At 48.5% G+C, this 17,989-nt stretch overlaps 1 protein-coding gene across 1 annotated transcript in view; it reads right to left on the reverse strand.

Annotated features, from left to right (window-relative positions):
• Window positions 1-16,068, reverse strand: part of COL6A3 (collagen type VI alpha 3 chain) — a 67,607-nt gene extending 51,539 nt beyond the window's left edge. The window contains exons 1-5 of the mRNA XM_068947788.1: window positions 15,548-16,068; window positions 15,048-15,439; window positions 6,794-6,943; window positions 5,180-5,797; window positions 451-1,053 (exon numbers count right to left, since the gene is read on the reverse strand). Of these exons, the coding sequence (XP_068803889.1) occupies window positions 451-1,053; window positions 5,180-5,797; window positions 6,794-6,881 (1,309 nt within the window). The 5' untranslated portion in view covers window positions 6,882-6,943; window positions 15,048-15,439; window positions 15,548-16,068. The remainder of the gene's footprint in view (window positions 1-450; window positions 1,054-5,179; window positions 5,798-6,793; window positions 6,944-15,047; window positions 15,440-15,547) is intronic.
• Between the last annotated feature and the right edge of the window lie 1,921 nt (window positions 16,069-17,989).

The following is a 17,989-nucleotide window of genomic DNA, read 5'->3' on the forward strand; positions in this document are numbered from 1 at the left end:
AACCCTTCAAAAGAGGGATCCATTTTACATCCCAATTAGCTTCCCCAGTCTAATTTCCTAGAGGATTCGGATGACACTGACCACTGACAAATAACGTAAGCTTATGTGACATAAATCTTTTCAGAGCTGAACATGCTGTAGCATTTAACTCCGGGGTGCTTAGATACCACAATAACGATTATATGAGCTTTTTTCATGCTCTGCTTGTGTCCTTTAAAGCTCCTTGCCATGCTGGTTACTGAAACAAAACCTTATGGTTTCCAAAAGGTAACCCATGGGGCAAACCAGTATCTGCACATTAGCTCCAGGAGTGTTTTTCTTTTTTAATTGTTTCTCCAAAACCAGACCAGACAGATGCATTGCAAAAAAAAAAAAAATTTTTTTTTTTTTAAAGCGTGCAAAAGCGCATTCATTTCATCAAAATGCAACAGTCTAGAAAGACATACATACCTTCGGTAACAATGGTTGGGGCCTCTAACAAAATGAGTCTTTGGGCCACTCCAACAATGTTTGGCAGTAATAATTCTTGAAGCGCATCAAGGTTACGGATATCCAGGGCAGTAAATGCGAAGCTTCCGTCAGTAGCAATCTGCTGCAGCTCTGCACTGTCAGCATTCAGGACCCCAATGCTAAATGAGAATATACTAGCTTGCTTCACCGCTAACAAGCCCTCTCGGATATCATCACTAGACTCTCCACCACTGATCAGCACTAAAATCTGCGGCACCGCTTCCTCTATCCTGCTGCCTCCCGCCTGGGTGAAGAGGTTCTCCACCACAAACTCCAGTGCTGCACCAACGTTAGCTTCCTCGCCACCACGGAAACTAAGCGCCTTCACTGCAGCCAGAACATCCGCTTTTGTGGGGTAGCTGTTCAAAGCGAACTCGGTTCTGGGTTGATCACTATACTGCACCACCCCAATGCGTATCTGCTGAGCTCCAACTCTGAGGCTTTCAATCAAATTTACAAGGAAATCACGTATGGCTTGAAAATTGACACTTCCGATGTTGTTTGATCCGTCAATAAGGAAAATAAGGTCAGCAGACTCTTGAGCTTTAAAAAAAGAAATGCAAAAGGTGAAAGCATTAAAACAAGTGATTACATGCAGTTGTACAGTGTTCTGACATGTTTCTTGGAAAACCAGTAAGAAACACGACAATGAGAAAACAAAACACGTGTTCACTAAGGAGGTGAACTTTGCCTCTTAGTTCTGCATTCTGATTGAATATGAGTTACCAGACCCAGCATCTGCTTCACAAGAGACCATCGCGTCTGGACACAACCCGAGCTCAAGGCTACAGATACACAGGAGTCAACATTTCTGGAGTGTGAGGAGGAAACTCTACGAAACATAATGTTGGAGAATCTAGAGCCATTCCATTAGTAACCGATATTGCCTAAACATTTAGACAGACAGAGAGAGCCAAAAGAAAAAAGTAAATTTGGGGGACAATTCATCATGAAGATAGTTGGTGACCACAAAAGCATTCGTAGGAGGTTTTCCTCATTGCAGTCTTTTTGAAAAAAAAATCCAATCAGGCTTCTGAAACAAATGTCATGTGAACACTGAAATGTTACTTTCAGCCAGTATTTACTGGACACGTGGAAAGTTTCAGCCTTTTTTTTGCAGTTCTGCTGTTTTGTTGCTTCAAAGCAGCAGCTGAATGTAGTGGCTTTTCCCACCTTGAGCGATTACTGTTTGAATGCATTTTTTTCGGAACTAACTGGAAAGTTTGGGGTTCTTGTTCTTATTCTGTAACTCTGTTACCCGCTGTCCAGCATATGCACAAGGGTATATGTGCAGCAAGGTGACCTACCCATTTGTCAACCTTTGCCACACAAAACCTGTGTCCAGCATTTTGCACAAAGATGCACAGATTACTGCTAGAGGGGTCTGGCTTGCATTTTTCATGTAGACGCTGGATATTCAATCAAGGAATGCAGAATCAGGTTAAAACAGGGTGATGAAACCAGTCATGACACAATTATCCAACCGTTTTGTTGTGCCCATACCCAGATGGTCACAAACATCTTCTGAGAATATATACACACCCAACAAAACTTTTATGTGCATTAACATGCTTATTGGAGGGAAGCATTTTTTGTTGTCAGACTTACCGAAGCAGACCAAAAATGCCCTGGTGTCTGCTCTTCCTCCTTTTGCTCAAGCATTTGCCATCAACGTCACCAAGACTTGTATGCATGCAGTATGGAGGGAAAAGCCCCCAAAGCATGTGCAAGCGTGTCCATGCTACAGCTCCTCAATCTTGGCAGCAAAACAAATTTGAGACCACTTGCAGATGACTGACAAGTCGTGCCTGGAAAGCCGGTCTGAGTCGCAGCTTTTTAAAGCCACAGGTGAAACCAGTAGCAAAACTGGCACTTACTTTAGCAAGGTCAAGAATTTGCCCTGCAGTTTTTGCTATTAGCCAGTAGGGTCAGTCGTTTTTCAGTTGATTTTCTCGTAAATGTTTTCATGCACCGCAATGCTGTCAAACGATTCAGATACGTAACGGTAAAGGAAAAGGCTCTCCAGTCCGTTCTCGGCTCCTTGAGCTGGGAGGACTCAGTTACCGATGTCATTTAAACACATAAAAGCGGTTAAGAATTGCAAAGGCCTCAGAGATTTTTTTTCATCGCTAAATCGAAATTTGTGAAAGTGCCTATGGTTGGCTTTAACGTGCCAGTTTGGGTTGTGACGTACACGTTCCGCCTAATAATATGAAACAAAGAAAAATCTCAAAGCGGTTGCCTCCAGCTCTGGTCAGACACCCTGACTGTCTTTTTGAGGAATGAGATTTAATGGGCTGATGGCCGTCATCATGGCAGCATGGGTAGAGCCCACAGAAGAGAAAATGGATATGAAACGGATGTGAGCGTTGGATAATTTGTCATCACCGTACAAAACCTGGTACTTCAGTGCACATTTATGGAACAAGCCAGTGCTGGAGGACAAATAAAAGCATGCTTGTTATACAACTAAGCAAAGAGGGTCAGATGAGACAGACAGATTTAATGTACACATCAGGGCAAACTCAGGGCTGACTTCCATACTTGCGCTAGTCAGCTCTGGGGACCGTCACAGACCGACAGCGTTGGTATGCTACAGTACTATGGGTTTATTTGTTGTTGTTGTTGTTGTTCTTTTTTAATTTCTGCTTCACTCTTTGGTTTGTTTCTAGTGTAACATCCATGGCATTTCCACACATTTTAGTGCCACATGGAGTTATCAGCTGAATAAACGACCTCTTAAACTCTTAGGCAAACAATTATTTGTACCATGCCTTGCCCACTATGTGGTATCTTCCAATGTTTAGGACCTGTGACAGCAGTGCTATAGTAACACTCTGCAGATGGCCCCTGTAAATCACACAGGGCCAAAACCGCACTAGTTGAAGTAGCTTAAATTTCGTTTCATAGACGGGGAAGGAAATGCTTGCAACTACTATCTCTTAGTGGAAATGGACTTCGAAATACTCCTTGGTGTGTATGATGTGAGACCTTGCCCTTAAAGCCTTTAGCGAGATGTCTGTGGCTCAGGACACTTGTGGGCTAACTGGTCACCTGCCGGTGTGCTCCAGAGGAGCTCAGCCAGCCGCCAAGGTCAAATTCCCCTTTTGATTTCAACGGCGAAGCACTGGGGCCCTTCAGGGCAAAATTGCTGAACACTCGCCGCCGTGGCGCCAGCACGCGGGGCATAGCGTCTGTTTTACCCCAACGGGGGCAGGTTTTGCTCAGAATTGGTGAACCTTATGTCATGTCTTTGGAGCAGCTGCTCTCCTTCGCTGTGGTTTTCACATGATCTGTCTAGTTGCCCTGTCAAACACTTTGCACAAAAACACACGTGAGCACAGTGTTTCCGTGTTGCTCGGGATCATGCAGTGACGGACAGTGCCCGGGGGACGGACGCGAGGGGTTAAGCAGACAGGACAACACAAGGGGATTAATGTCACACCTCGTCACACTGCTATTGCCTCACATCACCCCGCCAGCTCTTGACCTTCAGATGGAGTCTCAGGAATAAAAAGAAAGGTTTGATCTCTCGGACTTCTGTTTTGAAATACAACAAAGACGCTCTGACAGCCCTTTGCACCCTGGGATTTCATAAACAGAGCAGGAATGGAAGAAGACTGGCTTATTTTTCCCAGGCAAATTCAGTTTACTGCAGACCCATTGAAGCCAAAGTAGCTTGTAGAGATGTTACGGGAAGGTTCCCGCACTGCTATGAGGAAGTCATCAGCTTACAAAGAAGGTGTTTAAGTGGCATTGTAAAAGGGATCTCAAGCCACACACCTTCTCTAAGTAGATGAGATGAAAGATTCATGGACAAGCTCAGAAAAGTAATTTCGTGAGGGTACCTCTCACCCTAACTGCTCTAAGCAGGTGCTACTTCTGCTATCTTCAGCAAAGAAGAGGGAATAGAAAGAGACTTTCCAGAGTCACCTTGCGCTGGCAGCGAAACTATGGTTTCCCAAGGCCCCTCATGGCAGCTGGGTTGCCTCTGTAATCGCAGGGCTTAGCAGCAGCTGTTGCCAAAAATCAAAGGGGCCACAATGCTGTGGGGCAACAGCACTGCCTGTCCCTGTCAGCACCTCAGAGGTGCGTGGTCAGGATGATCTGGAGCTGACCAGGCACACGAGGTCTTTGCATTGCCCAGACCCCACCACCTACATCCTCTACAGGCCATGCAGAGACATTCTTCCCCATCTCTCTGCAGCCAGCAGCAACCTCAGTCTCTGGAGATGTTTTGGTCAGGGTCTTACAGAGTTATCGTCATGGCCGAGGAGGTTATTTCCTATCTCTCTGTCTCAGGAGTGGATATGATGGGGCAATTTAGTAATCTGCGGGCTGCTGTGTGATTAAGCTGCTGGGTTTGCGCTTGCTCCTCCAGGTGCAAAAGGGTGGCCATCAATGGGCCTTTTCCCGCCAAAGGGCTCTGCGCTGTCTCCTAACAGCATGACCTTGGAGGTCTGGCAGGGATTTCAGCTCAGCTTGCAAACAGCGGCACGCTCTGTAGCTACAAACACATGGCCGTACTCTTCAAACCTTTGTTTTTAGACCTCGGACTGTCCATCTCAGTCTGCTCCTACACCAGCTTTAGACATAGCGACCCCAGCAATCCCCATGCTGATCAAAGCTATCAGCATGGCAATGACAGAGCACAGCAGTTGGCCATTACCTGTGATGTCTTTAACCAGTCCTTTGGCCCCAGCCTTTTCTGGAGTCATGGAGGTATGGACACTTGCCACTAAGTCTCCAACTATGTCGTGGAGAGCAGTAAAATTCTCTAGGTTGAAAAGGTGCATATCGAAGGGTTCGCTTGCTATTTCCTTTAATTCCCCTTCCACTGCATCCTGCACTCCGATTGCAAACATGTTTACATCGGCCGATTTAAGGACGGATGATGGCAGAGCCACATCATCCTGGGATCGTCCATCCGTTAACACTATAATAACCTGGGCAACGCCATCACTCGCTCTGCTTCCAGCAGCTTTAGTGAGATGCTTCTCGATTAGGTACTCTAATCCTTTTCCAGTCTTGGTGCCTCCCCCCATATAAGGCATATTTGCGATATGGGCCAGCACGTCTTGGGTAGAGTGATACGTATTTAACTGGAACTCTGTGTGGGGGTTTCCGCTGAACTGGACCAGTGCAAAACGAAAATCATTTCCTCCCACATCTAAAGCTTTTACAACATCATACAGAAACTCTCGAACAAGTTGGAAATGTTCCTTTCCAATGCTCCAAGAGGAATCCACTAGAAATATTATATCAGCCACAGCAACGGGTTTGCCAGCTTTAAAAAAACAGATGGGGTTTAGGATTTTCTACAGGTCAGCGCAAGCATTCCTCCGACGGCCTCTTTCACATCACAAAAGTGCAACTTATATTCCCTTCAGCGTCCGGAGCGAAACGAAAAGCGTTGGGGGGACCAGGCAGTGATGAACTCTGTGTCGGCGGGAGAGGAGGGCGAAGCGTCCCCCTGCACCGGGCGAGTGCCGGCCAGCGCAGGCAAGGGGACGCCAGGGACTGCATGCAACCTGCCCTCCCTGGCGAGAGGAGCCGGCCGCCCATCCTCCCCGAAAGGCGTCCTTCCCCGGCTCCCCTCCCAGACCCTCCATCCAGAAAAAGCACATCCGTGACTGCACGGGGAAATTTGGGCTCGCTCAGCTTCAAGCACCAAAGTCACCCGTGGCCTGGGGTGTTTTTGCTGGGTCAGGGGCTTTATCTGAGTAAGGAGAAACCACTTAGTTCAAGCAGCCTGTAAGCTGGAGTGAGTTTTCTACACATTTTACTTCCCTGTGACATACAATATAGTCCGAAAGAAGCCAGCATGTCCTACTAAAACCTGACACAGCCTCCCTGCAGCTCAGTGGCAGCCACGGGGCAGCAGGGCTCTTCTCGTCGCAAAATGCACTTTCTTTTCCCGTGCTCATACGCATGCAAGGAGGTCGAAATCCCCCCCAGCAAGGGCTCTCCATCACTCGAGGATGGAGAAAACCCACTGCAGGGGCACACCGGGCGCAAACCCTCCACGTCCGAAGCCCTAGTCTCACGCAGAGCGTTGCCAAACGGCCACCACCGGCTAGTGACATGCTTGGAAAAGGTAACGCGTGAGTTATCTAAGGCCTGGGTAGAAAATGGCCCTCAGCTGACCAGGAGCTGAGGAGCTCAAGGTAAATCACAACAGGTCACCAACATGCATATGAAAACCAGACGAGGCAGAGGTTTTACTGTGAACTAGCAGTATGGTCTCATAGAGGAGAGGTCGTGTCAAGCAGTCCCGTCTTACCTGCTTGCTGCTGCGAATCAACCCGACAAAAGCCTGAGAGGAGGAGGCAAAGTATCGCCCCAAAGGGCAAATGTCGATATTTCCTCATTTTGCTCCTTTATTTTTGGGTTCCTTTTATTTGAGTTTTTTCCTAAGCGCTGAACGTGAGACCTGAGGAAGAGGGAGAGAGAGAGAGAGAGAGAGACGGTGAGGAAAGGTTTTATGATGCTTTTGGTGGTGCTTTGGCAGCGAAGCGTGAGCTTAGCAAGGCCAGGTGCCGCATTTGAGCAAGCGTTTCTTTGGAAGAGGAACCGCCATTCACACAGTGGTCATTTAATCGCCTTTCTGGGCTTAGGCACCTTTCTTTTTGCCTATGGCACCCCAGGGTCATAACTAATATAGGAGAGAGGTCAACCTAGATTTCTGCCATTGCAAAGGTATCAATGGAGACCTTGTTGCTCCAGGACCCCTTGAGCTGCATATTCTGACTGTATAGGAGAGCATCTTGCAAAAAAACCTCACAGCCTCCCTCAAGCCTCCGGCCCTGTCTGTGGAATAACCTGCACTGGCTCATCACACTTCGGAAGGGCGCCAAGAATAATGTCTGAAAGCGTCGCAGCCAAAATGTAACTTATGTGATTTTTTTTCTTATCTGCGATCCCCCGGGCAAACCTTCTGAAACAATCTCTCTTTCAGGAAAGCTGTGTATCTGTTGTCATAGAGATGGCCAATTTATTATTTAATACTCCTTTCCAAGCTTACATAGCTTAAACCCATAAACGCTTGCTTAACTGAAAGAATAGCCTCCCCAAAGCAAACGTAGTGATTTAGTGCTTTTCATTCCCCACAAGGAGTTCAATTACTCAAAGGAGCCAAAGGAGATTCAAATATATCAAGCTATTAACCACGTTATCATCAAAAAAAAAACTGAAGTTTTTGATTACTGGCCTTGTCAACTCCACCAACCCAGTGAGTCCTACGCAATGGAAGTGAGCATTAGTGAGAAGAATCACATGTTTTTTAACAAAGCCTTGGAAGTTGTACAGATGACAATAGCTGGCATAGCTGGAAATAGGTCTAGGTGTCTTAAATTCTTGAAAATTCAGAAATAAACCTCTGAGCAGATGATTACTGTTCCAGTGCACACGTACTTTTCAGGGCTATCAGCGTGCTTTTTGGCTAAAAGGAGACGAGGGATGATGAGCTGGGCTTTCAGCAGCCCTTGCTGACGTTCGGGAGCAATTTCTCTATTTCCCAGAGAATAGTAGAGAGCCTGAAACTGCCACTTGGTTGCTATCGGTTGCTGAAAATTAAAGTTGCACTTGCTTCTCGGCCTCCTCGGGAGAAAGGGTTAGCAATATCTGCTCTGCCAGATGCTCTGAATAGGATGTGGGGCCTCATCTCTCCTTCCAGCTTCGCTGCTTTTCACACAAGCGTTTATTAAAACCAGATAGCATGAATCGGGCAAATGCCAGCCCGTGCCTTTCCCTCCCAGAGTTGGTATAATACTAATAGCACCAGGTGGAGACCCACCTAACGGGCGTCCAGAGCCAGCAGCTAGCACATCTCTGTGCAAAAGAGGTTTATGGACCAGCTGCCGGTTTTTTGGAGCCGTGCTCCCCTTGTAACGTCCGTTGGCAGAACGGGGAGTGAAATCGCTACTAGCAACGAACCCAAAACGTGAAATAAAAGGTACGCTACGGACCAAAGCGAACGTTTTGGGTTTTTTGGTTTCCACACGGAGCAGCTGCGGAGAATCTTACAGGGCTGTTTACAGCCCATGAAACTCAGCAGAGGAGAAAAACAACTCTCTCTGGTGTTATGAAAGGCACTTCAGCGGTGTTTGTTCGGGGCAGGTTGGGCCCGGGCGAGGAGAGAGCTAAAATATGTGCAGCCCTTGCCCCCGTGCTCGGTGCTGTAACGTGGCTTCTTCCGCTGCCCTTTTACTCAAAGCACTCGAGGTAAAGGCACATGAAAGGCCCGTGTGTTATCCCAGCTGCTCCCAAACCATCGCGGGGGAAGGAAGGTCAAAAAGCAACGCTGCGGGCCAGGGACCTTGGGAAGTGGCGGAGTAGGGGGGGAAAAAAAAGCAATGTTCGTACACTTGGCCAGACCCACTTTCAAGGAGTTCAGGGTCCAGGTGGGCAAGGCGAAAGCGGGGAAAAGCTTTGCCTTGCCTGCAGCGCCCCTTTACCTCCCGCAGCCCCTCGCGCTCTCCCGGGACACGGCGGGGGACTGAGATTTCTGTTGCGTGGGGTTTCCCGAATTTGGCAGCAGATGGAGGGGCTGCTTGCATTGCACAGCTCCGGGCTGCTTTGCAAGAAACCCCTCAAAGAAGTCGCGTGCCCTCACTGAAGCGGGGAGCACAGGGAATAGCTGGGGCTGAGCCCATCTCCGTTACGTTTTGGGCCACACTTGGCTTTTCCCAGGGGTTTTTCCTCTCCGGCGCCAGGTGCAGAAACCGCCGGCTGTATTTTACGTACTTCCATCTTGGCAAACCCAAACATCTAAGCGTCATGAGTCAGCCCTCAAGATACCATGAGATAAACGTGCATATCACAGTATATTAAAATAACAATCTATCCCGGCTTTGTTTTATTTGTCCTGGCCAGCTGAAAACTATGATGTATTTTTCAAAGAGCAATAAGTTGGCTGTTCTTCTCATTTGCCTTCTGTTTCATTTTAGCCTTCAGGAGGCCTCTAGCTCTATTTTGAAGCTTTGTCTGCGACCCCAATAATCATAGTTTTGGTCCTGCGAAAGCTGAGGTCTTTGCCGATTGGCACGGCTCTAGGAGCAGAGAGAGGACTTTTAACACCACATTTCCCCAAAGCTGCCGTAAAAAATCACAGAAGTTGAGAGCATATTGAATTAGTTATTAGAAAGAGAGGGAGGCAAGTTTTGTGGGAAGAGGTGAATTCTTTCATAGATTGTCTTTAAGCACAGGTGTTCCTTATCAGGTTTACCTCCTTTACCTTCCCACCCCGGCAGCTGCTCCTGCTCTAAGAGCCAGCTCTGGAGAAGCTGGCAGTGCGAAAGGTATTAGAGGCTTGCAAGAAATAGTGACTGAAGGGGTTATTGTCCTGGAAAAGAAGCAAAGATGGCAGTGTTTCTGCAGAGGTAAGGCACTTTTTGGGGTGGGTTTTGGTTTGGAAGACTTTGCTGCTCTGATCTGGTTTGACTGAGTCAACAGTGAGATTTCTGGCTCAGTGCAAGAAGTAGGCTTCATGCAGTAAATGAGGTGATATTTATAATTTGGATGCTTGAGATTAAGTATAGCTTGGATTATGTAGGTGGTGCAAAAGTAATAGGGCTGCCCAGCTTAGCTCAGCCTGCTGCTTGCTTTGTGTCCCAAAAATGCCACGGTCTAGAGAAGAAGGCCTGGTGGCACCAGCTTGCAGAAGGTGGAGGACAAGGCTGGGGACGTGCATTCATAACAACTCTCTCGCTTAGCTCTTGTTCTCCCGAGCTGTTGCCAGAGTGCCAGTGGTTTTGCTGTTTTATTCTTTTTAGCTTGTTGCTCTTTTTGGCAATAAATGAGTGAATGGGATTTCTTGTGCTGGGTGCTGCAAAGAGTGTTTGCTATGGCAAAAACTGTCCCTGACTTCAGTGTTTCAAAATGTTAATGCCCAGGTGATTTTTTTTTTTTTTTCCAAACAACCATAGTGGAAAAGAAAGGTTGGCTGGCAGGTTACTTGCATCCTGAGACTGTTCCCCTCCCCTTCCCATTTGCAGGGGGTTGGGGGGGGGGGGGGGGAAGTTTCTCCCAGGCTTGGGAAAGCTTTGATGAAGCTCTTGGTATAGCCACGCTACAAGCTGAAAGACGGGCTGAAAACCCGAACCACTTTGCCTTTAGGATCGCAAAGCATTTTCCTGGACTGCTAAGAACTGGTATCAAAACCTGCAGAAACAGTTTGTTAATAACTCCTGTGCTATAAGATTAGCTTGTGTAGTATTCGGTAACTGGAGTTTTTACATGTGCCTAGAGTATATATAGTGTGTAGTGACCCCTTAATATAACAGTATGCCCTCCATTTCATCAGACGATGTACATCTGTTACTAATAACACTTTCAAAAGGCAATCATTTTTACCACTAGTGCAATGAAGTGATTTCCTTAAATATTTTCCCCAGCAGCTATTTTGTGCCTGTTGCGTTCTTCTCTGTGCATAAAGTTTGACGTTTTACATAATTTCATATTTGAGTGGATGCTTAAAATTCACTTTCTAAAATTGCCTTTTTTTGACCTTCTCTCTTTTTCACTAGAGTGTAGTTAAAATAAAATCTGAAAAAGTGCAAACCAGATGACTAGACTTGAAAAAGCCAAACATAAAAGGCAAGAGAAGAAAATCACTGCAGCTGTTACATATCACTTTGATTCATTGCATATGCTTTCAGCTGGGCTCTGGGAAGGAGGGGAAGTATATACATGCTGGAGCCAGAGATGAATGGGGTGTGTGTGTGTGTGTGTATATATATATGTATGTGTACATAGGGCAGGTAAAGAGTTCCAAAATAGTCTTAAACTCAGACTCCTGGCTGTGCATTGCTTTAGGCACTGATGCTATCCCACTGGACTATGACAGAAAGCGCAGAGAGCCTGAGAGCTGTTAGAGGCTTTTCCTACCCTAATGTTGCCTTATTTCCAGACGAGAGGACTAGCAGAGCAGAAGTGGCTCGTGGGATGTGATGACCAGGAAGCCCTAAATCAGCAATTCATGTTTGAGATGCATCCCTGTCAGCTGCCACCTCCCTGGGATGGTGTTGAAGGGCAGGTTGTGCTGCTTTGCCCTTCAGGCTCATGAATAAAGCGGTGTCCCTTGGGTAGGAGCCTGTAGTGTGACCGTGGCCATAAATCCCGGGTGCGTGCAGGTGGGCAACTCCCTTTGTGCCAGGAGAAGGAAAAGGAGGATGTGGATTCAGGCCTGGCTCCTGACAAGGTTTTCCAGGAGGAGGTAAGGCAGGACGAAGTGGAAGATAAAGTGCTGCCTCACAGGCAGGCATGGGAAATGTGGTGCTGAGAACATCATCAGACCCCTCAAAACCTGCTCCCCGGGCACATTGGCTTCAAAAATGAGGGTCCCCTGCCTTCCTGGGTGTCTGCTTTATGGGGATCTCCCCAGACCATGCCTCTCAACCCTGTTCCCCTAAACTTGATTGTTTAATTGCCCTAAACTGTTTCTCCTGAAATACCCACAAATTGCTGTCGCCTGTTACACTCCTCTCTGGGAGCCAGCAGCAAAGGCCGTGAGGCTCCAAGGTGTCCACCAGCCTCCCAAAATAATCATTTTGCAAGTAGGGGTGGGATTTGCTGTGCCGAACCTGAGCACCCCAGAAGCAGGACCTCTGGGTGCGGGTAGCCCAGTGAGCTCCCTTCACTGGCTAGTGGGCAGGGACTGCTCCCGAAATCCTGCTGTGGGGGACACAGCAGCACAGATTGCCCTCTGGAGGTGACCAGCGGCCTAATCTGCTCAGCCCTGTGCTTTCCTCTCGGACCGCTTGGGCAGCAGACTAGATGATTCCTGCCCAAAATCTCTCAGTTGTCAGCCAGTCAGGGAAAATTTTAGCCAAAACCTGCTCTTGGTAGTGATTTAGGCACCTCAGAGGCTAAATGCTGTGATTTTTCTATAAGAAGTAGCTCAGTTAACCTTGAAGGTGGACATAAGCCTCCAAAGCCTCTAGGACCTCTCCATATCACAGCAGCAAATCTCGCCTTGTTCAACAGCTTCAGAGTGAAGTGAGACTGTTCCTAGAGACCAATGATGACATCTAGAGTCTAATGATGAGCTGCATGGGATAGATCATGAGATAATTCATGGCTCCAAGGAGTTTGGTGGAGCCACTTGAATTTACACCAGCTCTTTGGAAGGGTTTTCATTAATGTTGCTGCCATCTGGTGTTGATGGCCCTCTAAATGTGAGGGTGGTTAGGTTAAGGGCTGCTTCTGAAAGCATTTCCTCCTACAGATTGAGACCTGAGCAGTAAAAACCAATGAGACTAGGATGGCAGAAAACCTTCCTTTTTTGCAACCTAATTTTCCATAGTGTTGTTTTGCTGAATGCTGCCTTTTGAGGTCAGAGACTCATTGCAAACATATCATACTGCTCTTGGTTGAAAGCCTGAGGGAAAAAGACCTGAAGGGTAGTGGTTAATTCCCACTCATGGTGGAGGGAATTTCTCCTCTTGAAAGTGTGCTGTGGCTTAAAATCTGGTGGTTTGCCTCATCTGAAGGCTGAGACTAAAATAGAGTAGTCATGGGAGGAAAGGGAGTATTTGCTGAAAAAATTAGGGAACTCCCTCAAAGATCAATGACTCTTTATAAAAAGTAACCTAAGCCTTGCAGCTCCTCTCTGCCCAAACAATTCGGCTTCTTAATGTGGAACGCAGAGCCTTAAAAAGGTGGAAAAAGTGATGGGCATGTGGAGCGGCAACACTCGACTGCTGATTCACAGCAGAAAATGGGCATGAAATACCACCTAGAGCCAAAGCTGGTGCTGTGCATGGTGGACAGGGTGGCAGGTTTTGTTCCTGGGGGGCAAAACCAAGCATGAGCGCATTGAGAGGGGGAGGAAAAAGCCAAGGCTGGCACGGCTGTGCCGTTTTCTGAGCTTGCACTGACATGGGTAACAAGATGTTGCCTTCCCTCCCGTTTCCGGAGAGGCTCATAGGAAAAGTTGAAAGTAATGCTGTTTTTCTCCTGGATATATAGAAATACAGTGGGAATGGGTTTAGCTCACCCTGAAACTGGGGGAAATTGCAAATGTGGCTTAAAAAAAACAAAAAGGAAATGATGGGGACTGCCAAAAAAAAGGATATGCACAGAATGAATGAATGATGCAGGACAGCAGCAGTGTGCATGCTGCCCTACACTCCTGTTTCTGAAATGGTATTACATGCCTGGTGATGGTTTACCTCTTGGCAACGAACTGGGTGGAATGAGGGTATAAAGTTGGGTTTTAAAAAAATCTATTTTCCCCAAGCTATGTGAGCCACATCAACTTGCACCAACATCTCTAGAGGGGTAGTGCTTGGGACATGCAAAGTCACATCTCTGCTCTGCCACTGAGCTCCTAAATGCCCTTGGAAAAGTCACCTAGCTTGCTGCAACAGCTTCCCAGCTGCATCACAGACTGCTGCCAGGGCTCTGAAAAGCTCACAAATGGGGTGATTGTGTCCCACGAGCAGGCCTACTTCAGCACAGTAATTGCCCAACCACAAATATTGAAGTATAATTTGCTTTTAACCAAAAAGTAATGGGGTAGAGACAGAGGTTTGGGAAAAAAAAAATGCAGCATTCCTCCTTGGAGAGTGGAGATGAATCATCGCAAGGATCAGAAATGAGTTGCAAGTTTCCCACTGCACCCGCTGGAACGAGAGCAGCTTGGCCCCCCTCTGCTGGGCCACTTTTGGCCCCCGTGCGTGGTCAGGAAACCCACTTGGCCACAAGGGTTTCTTGCCCTGGGCTCCAGCTGGGAAGCCAGGGCTCTGCACCGGGAGGGATCGCAGTGGGGTGGCTCCATGATTAGTCACAGCGACCCTCCTCTGCAAAAGCATTGGCGGGGGGAGCCCGGGGTGGAGGAAGGAGACAGGCTGGGAAAGGCAGGAGGGAGCGATCCTGGGGGGAGAAGGGAAGCAGCTCTGGGCAAGGTTGGAAAGCCCTTCCCTTTAGGTGGGGGGAAAAAACCCAAGAGATATTGGCCGAGTGTCAGGGACACCCCTCACCCAGACTCCTCCTTGGGTGCTGTGGACTGCTATGTGCCCTCCTTGGACTACTTGCCCTGCCAGCCCCTTGCCCCAGCTGGGAGCATCTAAGTTGGGCACTTGCTTTTCCCTGTCCCGTCTCAGATCGCGCTGCTGCAATAGTTTCGAGGCATCAAAGGCGAACACCAGCCTGTGGTGGCAAAAAAAAAAAAAAAAAACCCTCTGCTCGCTATTTTTTAATTAATGGCTTGGTGCTAATTCCCTGCCTGATGGCCAGGGCAGGGCTGGTGGGGCTTGCTGCGCACCTGTGCTGCCTCTCAGAGGGTCCCAGGGTGTTGGACCTGCTCAAGATGAGCAAGGCTGCAGCATGATCCTGCTTCTCCAAGAGCTGTGAAAGCCTGCGGCTAGTTTTTCTGCCAGAGTGAGATTACTCAGGGCAGGGAAGTGCGTTTGCCCAAAATGCCTTGAAAACTCCCCAAAGAATAGCCGCCACGAAGAGGGGATGCTCAGCGCGAGAGCCGGGCAGGGAGGCGAGCTCGGGCTACGAGGCGCTCCGGTGCAGAAAGAAACACTTACCCCTGAGCAAACCTGGAGAAGTTGCTTATTCCCAGAGTTTTCCCACCAGAGGATTTTTCACCCTTGCTTCATGGTGGCTCTCGTCCTCCCTGTTCCTCCGTCTCCTTCCTCGGCGGCACCAAGAGGATGAGCAGAGGGTACCGAAAGTCCTCTGGCCCCTGGCGAGACAGCGGCCGCGGGTCCGAGCGGCGCGGGAGGAGGCAGCTTGTGCTGGAGCACGGGGGCCGGCCGCGGCGGCGCTGCAAATGAAATCCAGATTGCTTCAGCTGGCGTCCGCCGGGCTGAGGTCAGAGCGCCTCATCACACGAACCGCCTCCTGGGACGGCCTCGCTGTGTGGCTTGCCCTGCCCTGCCCTGCGCCGGCTGCCTCCGAAACACTCTTTTGCTATTACCTATAAGAAGAAAGAAAGAAAAAAAAAAAAAAAAAAAAAGGTGGTGGGGGGAAGGTTGGAAAAGCGCACACTCGCCCTTGCAGCCCTGCCGTATCTATCTTAACGCACCCTTTGGTCGGAAGGGGCTCGGTTTGGATGTTGGTGGTCGCCGGGACGTGCCGAGGGCTGCGCCGGGTTGTGCAGAGCCCTGCAGGAGCAGCCCGGGACGCTGTGAGACGGAGGCTGGAGAAATCTCTGCCTGGCCTCTCCTTGCTGTGATCGTCTGTGTGGGGAGAAAAGGGGGGGGGGCTTGGGGTGGGCTTTTTAAACCCTGTTTCCTATTTCCATGCAGCGGGCCCTTTTGCATGTCCTTGCCCCAGCTTTGGGGGAAAAGGGTGCTGGGTTATCACCCCCACCACCACGCTCCCGGGAAAAGTAAAGTGAGGGTCTCGATCAACGTATTGAGGAATGTGTGTGTGTTTGTTTCTTAAAAAAGAAAGTGCCCACATCAAGTTGGACTCCAATGATGAGCTCGGGCCGGTTCGGTTATACGTAGGGGGGAAAAAAAAAGTGCCTGTATCGTCCCATCTACTTTTTGTTAGACAAAAGCCGATGGGACAGCTTTGGGGGATGTTTTAGCCCTCTGCCTCTGAAATGACGGCGTGGCACTGGCTGAATTTAAACGTTTCGGCTTGCATTGGGTTTTGTTTGTAAGAAACTGGGGTGTGGGAACGCTAATTCTTATCTCGTACCCTTGTTTGCGTCCTTATAAGGCTGGAGCCAAGACGGTTTCACGGGAATCAAACGGTCAAATTCTCTTTGGCGGGCTTAAATAGGGTTTTATTATGTTTGCTCTTGATTTTTGTGCTATTTGAAATACTAGCCATGTTAATAAAAAAAAAAATAGTAATAAAAAATAGCTGGAATGCTTCGGGGAAGTGCTGTGCTCTTGAACTGATGCAATAGCTAGTTTTAGCAATGGTGCTTGGCTTCCTTGCTCTGCCTGCTACGTTACAGAGCAACCGTGAATGCTAATGTCGCAGAAGGGTGCAAGCATCCGTGTTGGGTGCCCAAAAGATAATGGGGTCCCCTGCTCCCCACCCCCCCCCCAAATACAAAAAGCGCGATGCCTCTTTGTGCAGCGGGCCCTTGCTGTGACTGTGCTCGTGGGTCCTGCTCCTTGTTTCCAGCTGCCCGGCCCCAGGCCCTGCTGTGCCATTTGCACCTCCTGCTGGAGCTACGCTCAGCCCCGTAGCTAATCAATGTTAGTAAAACTGGCTGCCGTGAAAAGCTATTGGAGGCAACAGTGCATCACCTCCTTCCTCAGGAGTGGAAAGAAATTACGCTGCATGGTAGCCTTGTGCTCTCCTAGAGAGGATGTGATTGCGAATGTGATGCTGGCGGAGTTTATTGGTGAGCTAGTGTAAAACTTGATGACAATATTCCAGGTTTTTTCCTCCTGCATGTCAACTAGCATAACCTGAACACGCACAGCAGCATTGCTGCCCTCACTAGGAGCTAAATAAAGGATCGGAGGGAACAAAAATTCTGCAGAAGCACAACAGGGTCTGCTGGGAAGCAATGAGGAGCTGCTAACAGCAGCGTAGATGCAGTGAGGGACAGCTGAGAGAAGACCACATCTATGCGATGGAGGTGCAGTTTGTTGGCAGAAGTGTCCAAACTAAAGGGTTTTTCCTTTCAAGCGCAGCCGGCGGCGGTAAGAGCCCAACGGCAATGTCGTGCTGTTGCAGTGGCGCTGCGCAAAACAGCAGTAAGCATCTGTGACCGTCGGGCAGCGATGGGTGCTCCACGTGGTGGTTCCTGTGTTGCCACCAACGTCGCGGCTGTGCCTCAAGGCTCTCAGCGTCAGGGCTTTCCTGCATCTGTGCTAGGGCAAACGAGCACATATACATATATATGTGTGTGTATACATATTGTAATGATTGGCGATAACAAAGGAATGAAACGGGAATGCTCCGGCCACCCCAGAACGGCAGTGAAAAACAGCCGAGATAGAGGATCATAGACTAAATAATGTAACAATATTGGCAAAATGCACATGGCCTGATTAGATGCTGCTTGCAGCTCTACTGAAAACATAATTAACTTGCAAGTTGGTATTTATTCTTCTTGTGATGCAGACCCTGTCCTAACATGGCTTTCCTGTTAAAGTGCCTTTTACCAAGCGCTCCCATAACTAGCTGAGAACAAGAGAGGTCTTTAAATTCCCCTAGGATTGGCTTTATGGGGGTGATAATCAAGCTAAATGATTTCTCTTGCCAAATAAAAAAGAGGCTTTGTAGCTGGAGCAGCATGGTCGGGCTGCAGCTGGCCAGGATGCAGAGGGTGTTTTCTGGGGTGGGCGCTGACGAGCGAAGCGGTGGCCGGGCAGGGGCTGCTCTCCTGGACAAAAACCCCTTTGACGAGTGGTGAAAGGGGTGAATCACAGCAGGCTGGTTGTTTTGAGTGAGGGTAGTGCCTAACTTTAGTAAGGTTTCCTCCCTGATGTATTAATAACTAAATGTGATCAACGCCATGAGTCAAGAAGAGGGTTTTGAGGAATTTTCTTTC

The sequence above is a fragment of the Struthio camelus genome, chromosome 6 (genome assembly GCF_040807025.1).
Source record: "Struthio camelus isolate bStrCam1 chromosome 6, bStrCam1.hap1, whole genome shotgun sequence".
Taxonomy (NCBI): domain Eukaryota; kingdom Metazoa; phylum Chordata; class Aves; order Struthioniformes; family Struthionidae; genus Struthio; species Struthio camelus.